Source organism: Nicotiana sylvestris, chromosome 12 (genome assembly GCF_000393655.2).
Source record: "Nicotiana sylvestris chromosome 12, ASM39365v2, whole genome shotgun sequence".
NCBI classification, from domain to species: domain Eukaryota; kingdom Viridiplantae; phylum Streptophyta; class Magnoliopsida; order Solanales; family Solanaceae; genus Nicotiana; species Nicotiana sylvestris.
The window spans coordinates 69,006,874-69,014,517 of record NC_091068.1 but is presented as its reverse complement, the minus strand read 5'-3'; the positions used below and the strand labels follow the sequence as shown (position 1 = coordinate 69,014,517).

Here is a 7,644-nt window from a genome sequence, read left to right as displayed (position 1 = left end):
ACCAAAGCAACTTCATCTTCTTGCAACTCAACTTCATCACATAAAATTTGCTTTTGTTTGGAGGTATTCAGATCTACGCCTCGTCCACTCCTTGTAGTTACTGCCATAACATGATTGTTCCTACCCTTCGAGTTCACTACCATATCACTTGGTAGAGCACCCTTACGGTGAGTATTCAAGGACTGTGAGATTAGGCCCAACTGAACCTCCAAATTCCGAATCGACATATTATGGGAAGACAACTGAGCATCGGAATCCACACTCTTTTTCATCATTTGTTTGAACATCATTTCAATTCTACCCATATCATTGCTAGAAGAACTAGGAGCTTGGGATGGAAATGGGGGTGGATTGTTCGGTTGTTAGTAGATTGGGGGCCTTTGAAAGCCTTGCCCCCGATTTCCTTGGTTTCCATTATTCTATCCACCTTGGTTGTTGTTACCACCCCAATTGTTGTTGTTACCATTCCAATTTCCTTGATTGTTTTGATTGTTGTTCTGATTACCCCAGTTGTGGCTTTGGTTATTGTTCCCCCAATTACCATTGCCTTGTTGTTGTTGATTTCCCCAATTGCCTTGGGGTTTCCATTGTTGTTGGTTGGAAGAATTGCCCCTTTGGCCTTGATAATTATTCATGTATTGCACCTCTTCACTCTGTCCATCATAACCATCATCTTGAAATCCACCACAATCATTGTCAAATTGCTCCAAATTCCCTTGATTTTGTTGACCTCTTTGTCCTCTTTTGTTGACAAGCATGTTGACACCCTCCATGGAAATCACTTGGCGAGGATTTTGAACTTGTTGCAACTGTGCCTTTGCTAGTTGGTTCATAGTAGTTGTCAACTCAGCTATAACGTGCCCATGATCATGTAACTCCTTGTGCAAGTGAGTAACCGTGGGGTCGCCCTGGGGCACATTGGCTCTACTTTGCCACGCAGAAGAAGTGTCAGCCATCTCGTCAAAAATGTCACAAGCCTCATCATAAGACATCTTCATAAAGTTGCCCCCAGCAAGTTGGTTCACTATACATTGGTTTGTTGTATTAATGCCCCGGTAGAAGATTTGTTGTATCATCGCCTCGGTCATATCATTGTTGGGGCATTCCGTCACCATTGTTCTATAGCGCTCCCAAATCTCATGCAAAGATTCTATGGGCTCCTGCTTGAAGGCCAATATCTCATCTCTCAATGCAGCCATATGCCCCGATGAGAAAATTTTTGCAATGAACTTGTCCGCCAACTCATTCCAAGTAGTGATGGAATGGTTGGGAAGTCTCTCAATCCAATCCAATGACTTCCGTCTATGTGAGAATGGGAAGAGTCTCAACCGAAGTTCATCCTCGGACACATTAGTTTGCTTGCTCCCTCAATAGGTATCCACGAACCCCTTGAGATGTTTGTAAGCATTTTGATTGGCAGCGCCCGTGAAATGCCCACGCTGCTCCAGTAATGTCAGCATCACATTGGTAATTTGAAAATTGCCCGCCCGAATCTGGGGCGGGACAATTGCACTTGCATAGCCTTGGTTTGGAAGCACTCGAGGAGCCACTCTTGGAGGTGGCGGGGGAGTGTCTGGAATATTATCATTGGCCTGACGGCCTCTCCTTTGTCCTTGAGGCACAATAGGGACCTCATCTTCAACATTGTCATCTACTTCCTCCCCCGGCGGAAGATCTCCAAGAGGTGCATTGTTTATGTTTGCTACCATTTTGTACCTGAAGTTGTGACACAAATAGATTAGTAACACAGAAGGAAAGAACAACAATACACAAAACTATTTAGATAGATAACCAAAACCGTTAGCTCCCTGGAAACGGCGCCAAAAAGTGATCGAGGCCAACCCTGCACTACTATTGAGTAGCGAGAGAGGTCGAAGAAGCTTTTACCCGATTAAGGTCGGGATCGATTTCCACAGGGAGCTAGATATTGGGAGTTGGGTATCTATCTAAAGCGGAGTTGCGTATTTGCTCTTAATTGCACTTCTACACATTTTTGGTTCTGATTATGATTCTAATTTTACAAAACTACAATGCTCAATTAAACTAAAATAAGCTAAGGTTAAACTATTACGAGTTGTTCAAATGATTAAAAGGCACTAGGGTAGTGACCTTCGTCTAGGTGGTCAACTGACGGATTCTTGAGTCTAAAACTAGATTGTCACATTTGGGGAGTATGATATAACCATTGCACGATTCTACTCACTCTATACCTCTCGGTTCTTCGAGTGATTTTACCCGAATTGACTTTCTCAAGACCAATTGGGTATTCACATTTGTACAAGCAATCAAGGTTCAAGTCGAGTATTACTATCTCTAGGTTTAACCCTTTAATTGGGGCTATTAATCGCTTGAGTACGCCCCAATTCCTTGTTGGACTAATTTCATGGACTTAGGCTCTCTTTCTCAAGAAGAGCCAAAGTCTATTAGGCATAAACTAGTGTTTGCAACTATTAATTAACAATTAAAGCCCTAAATTATCCCAAATATCAAACACCCATAGACAATTAAGCATCAAAACACAAGACCCATAAATTACCCACAATAGGGTTGAGCCACAACCCTAGCTAATGGATCTAGCTACTCATAATTAGAGAAGAAAACAAAGAAATAGATGAGCAAAAACTCATAATAATTAATTGATAAAATAAACTTGAAGATTCAATGTTGAAATCACACTAAAATTACTCAAAATAGGTCGAAGAGATGAAGTCACGAGTGCAGCTCAGTACAAAAACTATCTGATAACCTAAAAATGGGAAAAGAATCTATTTATACTATGCTAAAAATCTTGGACAAAAATACCCCTGCGAGGCTAGTGCGGCCGCACTAAGGCTCTTGACTCGAATATCTAGCTCTCTGAACATGGGCAATGTGGACCGCACGAAATCGAGTGTGTCGCGGTGGCTTCCATTGCGGTCTGCACAATAAGGACCGCGGACCGCATTGATCTTCAACCTCCAAAACACCACCTCTCTGAACCTTGGCTCCGCGGACTGCACTAAATTGAGTGCGGCAGCTATGATCCCAATGCGGACCTCACAAAACCCTTTTCGGCCGCATTGCCTTTTGGCCTGAATAACACCTTCTCTGAACTTCACTTGTGCCGACCACACAGAATGGTGTGCGGCTGCAGTGGCCCTGTTTTGACTGAGCTTTGTCTTGTCTTGGTACTTGTGCAAGTTTCACTCCTTTTTGAGCTGATCTTTGACATCTTGTCACCTTGTTGATCAAACCTGCAATCAAACACAACTTGTGAGCCTTTGGGACTATTTTGTACACATTTCTAATCAAAACCTGAGCATAAAGGAGTGTAAAATGCATCATAATTCCTAATTTTCAGTCTCCCAATCATGGTTTTCCGGATTCTATCTTGTTGGAGAAATTCAACATAGGTTTGGATCCTATGAACCAATCTATAGCCAAGAATACAGCTAATGGATCTTTTATGGACAAATCATTCGCAAGGGTCACACAAATACTTAACAAAATGGCAAAACATAATCAAGCATGGCACTCAGAAGACACCACATGTGGAATTACATATGGTTCTTCTTCCTTGACCACCACGATCAAGGAAAATTATGAGACAGATCAAGTGATTACAGGGCTTGCCACAAATGTCAATGTGTTGATAAAGATGTTCACCGAAAGCCAAACGAAGAAGGTAAATGTGGTGGAGGAGGTGCAACCTATATCAAATGAAGACTTTGAGGAGGCAAACTATGTCAACAACTCTCAAGGAGGTTATCAAAGCCAACAATACCAAGGTCAAGGACAACAAAATCAATGGAGGCCTCACCCGCAAGGGCAAGGCAACCAACAGTGGCGAAATGACCAAGGTGGCTGAAATCAAGGAAATTGGAATAACAACAACAACTTCTCTAATCGGAGTTCAAACCCTTATGTTCCTCCAAAGGGTCAATATTCAAATCAAGGTTCCTCAAGTGATTCTAAGTTGGAAAGCATGCTTGAACGAGTACAAAATCAAGAGAAGTCCGACACTTCTATGAGGAATATGACTGAGCTTGTTGGCTCTCATACCGCATCCATTCAAAAATTGGAGATGCAAATGAGAGACCTCTCTAGGGAACAAAATCTGAAGCAAAAAAAAACACTTCCAAGGGACACAATTGCGAACCCAAAGGGTAATGGGAGTGGTCCAACTTCTCACATCATGGCAGTTACTACTCGGAGTGGTAAGGTACTACAAGGAGGGAGTGAACAAGTGATTGAAGTAGAAGAGTACGAACATGAGGTTGAGGTTGAAGATCCAAGTGTTGTTGAAGTTGAAAAAGTTACGGAAGAGTTGAAAGTGCAAGAAAAAAACCGGGAAGAGGTAAAGGAAAAGGTAAAAGAGACACCAAAAATTCTACCACCTATTCCTAGACCTCCTCCCCCATTCCCTCAAATACTTGCTAGGAAGTTTGATGATAGAAAACTCGAAAAGTTCTATAACATTCTCAAGCAATTATCGATGAATATTCCATTTGCTGAAGCATTTCAAGAGATGCCGGGTTTTGCTAAATATTTGAAAGACTTGATTACCAAGAAGAGAACCACCAATAATGAAGTGGTGAATGTGACTCACCGGGTTAGTTCTATCATTGCAACATCCACCGTTCAAAAGAAAGAAGACCCGGGAGCTTTCACTATTCCATGTACTATTGGGGCACATGATTTTGCAGGAGCCCTTTGTGATAATAGGGCTAGCATCAACTTAATGTCTCTTGCCATTTACAAGCAAGCAGGGTTAGGTATGCCAAGGCCCACAAGTATGAGATTGCAAATGGCCGATCGTTCCATAAAGAGACCAATGGGAATTGTCGATGTTGTGCTTGTTAAAGTGGGAAAGTTTCATTTACCTACCGATTTCGTAATCCTTGATTGTGCGGTTGACAAAGAGATCCCTATCATTTTGGGGAGACCATTCCTTGCCACAGGAAGAGCACTAATAGATTCGTAACAGAATGAGATCAAATTTCGTGCTAATGATGAAGAGGTTACATTCCAAGCAAGCAAGGGTATGAAACTACCACATGAATATGAAATCATCTCGGTGATTGATGTTGTTGATGAAGTGGAAGATGCGGTTGAAATGAAGATGGAAGAACAATACCTTAGTGAGGCATTGGGGGATATTTTGGTGAACTTTGATGGTGAAGATATGGATGGGTATATGGAATCAGTCAATGCATTGGAGGGGCTTGGGTCCTACACTTATGTTCCAGCAAAGCTCTCTCTCGACTTGGAGAATAGAGCCACTCCTCCCGCAAAGCCTTCTATTATTGGGCCACCACAACTAGAGCTCAAACCACTTCCACCACACTTGAGGTATAAATTTCTTGGCTCAAATAATACTTTACCGGTAATCGTTTCTTCTTTGTTGAATGATGTGCAGGTAGAACAATTGTTAGAGGTCTTGAAGGAGCATAGGCAAGATATTAGGTGGACAATTGCGGACATCCAAGGGATTCCCGCCGGAATTTGTGAACACAAGATCCAATTGGAGAATGAGACTAAACCAATCGTGGAACATCAATGATGGTTGAACCCATCCATGCAAGAGGTGGTAAATAAAGAAATCATCAAGTGGTTGGATGCTGGGGTAGTCTACCCCATTGCCGATAGTTCGTGGGTGAGCCCGGTGCAATGTGTGCCGAAAAAAGGAGGCATGACCGTGATTGAAAATGATAAAAATGAGCTCATCCCGACAAGAACGGTGACCGGATGGAGGGTGTGTATAGACTATCGGAAGCTCAACAGTGCCACATGCAAAGACCATTTCCCTATGCCTTTTGTTGATCAAATGTTTGATCGGCTAGCGGGAAGTCCATTCTATTGCTTTGTTGATGGATATTCCGGTTACAACCAAATCAACATAGCATTGGAGGACCAAGATAAGACAACATTCACTTGCCCTTATAGAACTTTTGGCTTTAGCCGGATGTCGTTTGGTTTCTGTAACGCTTCGGCTACTTTTCAAAGATGCATGATGTCCATCTTCTCCGACATGGTGGAGGATTTTCTAGAGGTTTCCATGGACGACTTTTTGGTGGTAGGTGAGCATTGTCTCAACAATGTTAGACAAGTGCTCAAGAGATGTGAGGAGACCAACCTTGTGCTTAACTGGGAGAAATGCCATTTCATGGTGGATGAAGGAATTGTATTGGGGCATAAAATTTCAAAACATAGCATAAAGGTTGACCGGGCAAAGATCGAGATCATTTCCAAGCTTCCTCCACCTACTTCAGTTAAAGGTGTCCGAAGTTTCTTGGGGCATGCCAGATTTTATAGGCATTTCATCAAGGACTTTTCCAAGATTGCAAATCCTGTGTGCAAACTCCTTGAGAAAGATGCAAAATTTGTGTCTGACGAGAAATGCCTCAAAGCCTTTGAGGAATTGAAGCGAAAGCTCACTACGGCACCTATTACTGTCACACCCGATTGGTCTCTTCCATTCGAACTCATGTGTGACACCAGTGGTGTAGCTATTGGAGCAGTGCTTGGCCAACATCACAATAAGATTCTTTACCCAATCTATTATGCAAGAAAGACACTAAATGGAGTGCAAATGAATTATACGGTGACTGAGCAAGAACTTCTTTCCATTGTCTATTCCTTTGAGAAATTTCGGGCTTACTTGTTGGGATCCAAGGTGATAGTGTATACAGATCATGCTGCTCTTCGCTATCTCATGGCAAATAAAGATGCAAAGCCTAGGTTGATTCGGTGTTCCTGTTGTTGCAATAGTTTGACTTAGAAGTCAAAGATAGAAAAGGGATGGAAAATCAAGTGGTGGATCGTTTATCAAGGCTTGAAGAGGAAGGGAGACCAAGGGGGGATCTTGAAATTAACGATGCATCCCGGATGAGCACATATTGGCATTATCTAGCGCTTTTGCTCCTTGGTATGCTGATATTGCTAACTACTTGGTTAGTGACCTTATTCCGGATGGATTGGAATCCTATCAAAAGAAGAAGTTTTTGAGAGATTGTTGGCAATACTATTGGGAAGAACCATTCTTGTTCCGTGTTTGTGCTGACAACATCATTAGAAGGTGTGTCCCAGAAGAAGAGATTATGCCAATTCAAAAGTCATGCCACGACTCACCGGTTGGGGGTCACCATGGGGGAAATAGAATGGCGGCTAAGGTGCTTGAATGTGGTTATTATTGGCCGTCGATTTATCATGATGCCAATCAAATGGTCAAGGCTTGTGACCAATGTCAAAGGCAAGGATCAATCTCCAAGAGGCATGAAATGCCAATGCATTTTGTGATGGAGATAGAGATCTTCGATGTGTGAGGAACTTATTTTATGGGTCCCTTTGTAAGCTCTTGTGGGATGAAATATATCTTGGTGGTTGTGGACTATGTGTCCAAATGGGTTGAAGCAATTGCCTTACCAAACAACGAGGCAAGGAGTGTTACCACATTCTTAAAGAAAAACATATTCACACGGTTTGGCACTCCTAGAACTATTCTTAGTGATGGTGGATCTCATTTCAGTAACAAGGCATTCACAGGGCTACTAGAGAAATATGGCGTCAAGCATAAGGTGGCCACACCTTATCATCCCTAATCAAGTGGCCAAGTTTAAGTTTCCAACTAGGAGATAAAGAACATTCTAGCAAAGATTGTCAATG

At 42.3% G+C, this 7,644-nt stretch overlaps 1 protein-coding gene across 1 annotated transcript; it reads left to right on the top strand.

Annotated features, from left to right (window-relative positions):
- Positions 1-3,487: 3,487 nt before the first annotated feature.
- On the top strand, positions 3,488-5,542 carry LOC138883184 (uncharacterized). Its single transcript, XM_070163849.1, has 3 exons — positions 3,488-3,839; positions 3,936-4,873; positions 4,967-5,542. Exons 1-3 carry the CDS (start codon positions 3,488-3,490, stop codon positions 5,540-5,542), a joined length of 1,866 nt encoding a protein of 621 aa, XP_070019950.1.
- The last annotated feature ends 2,102 nt before the right edge of the window (positions 5,543-7,644 follow it).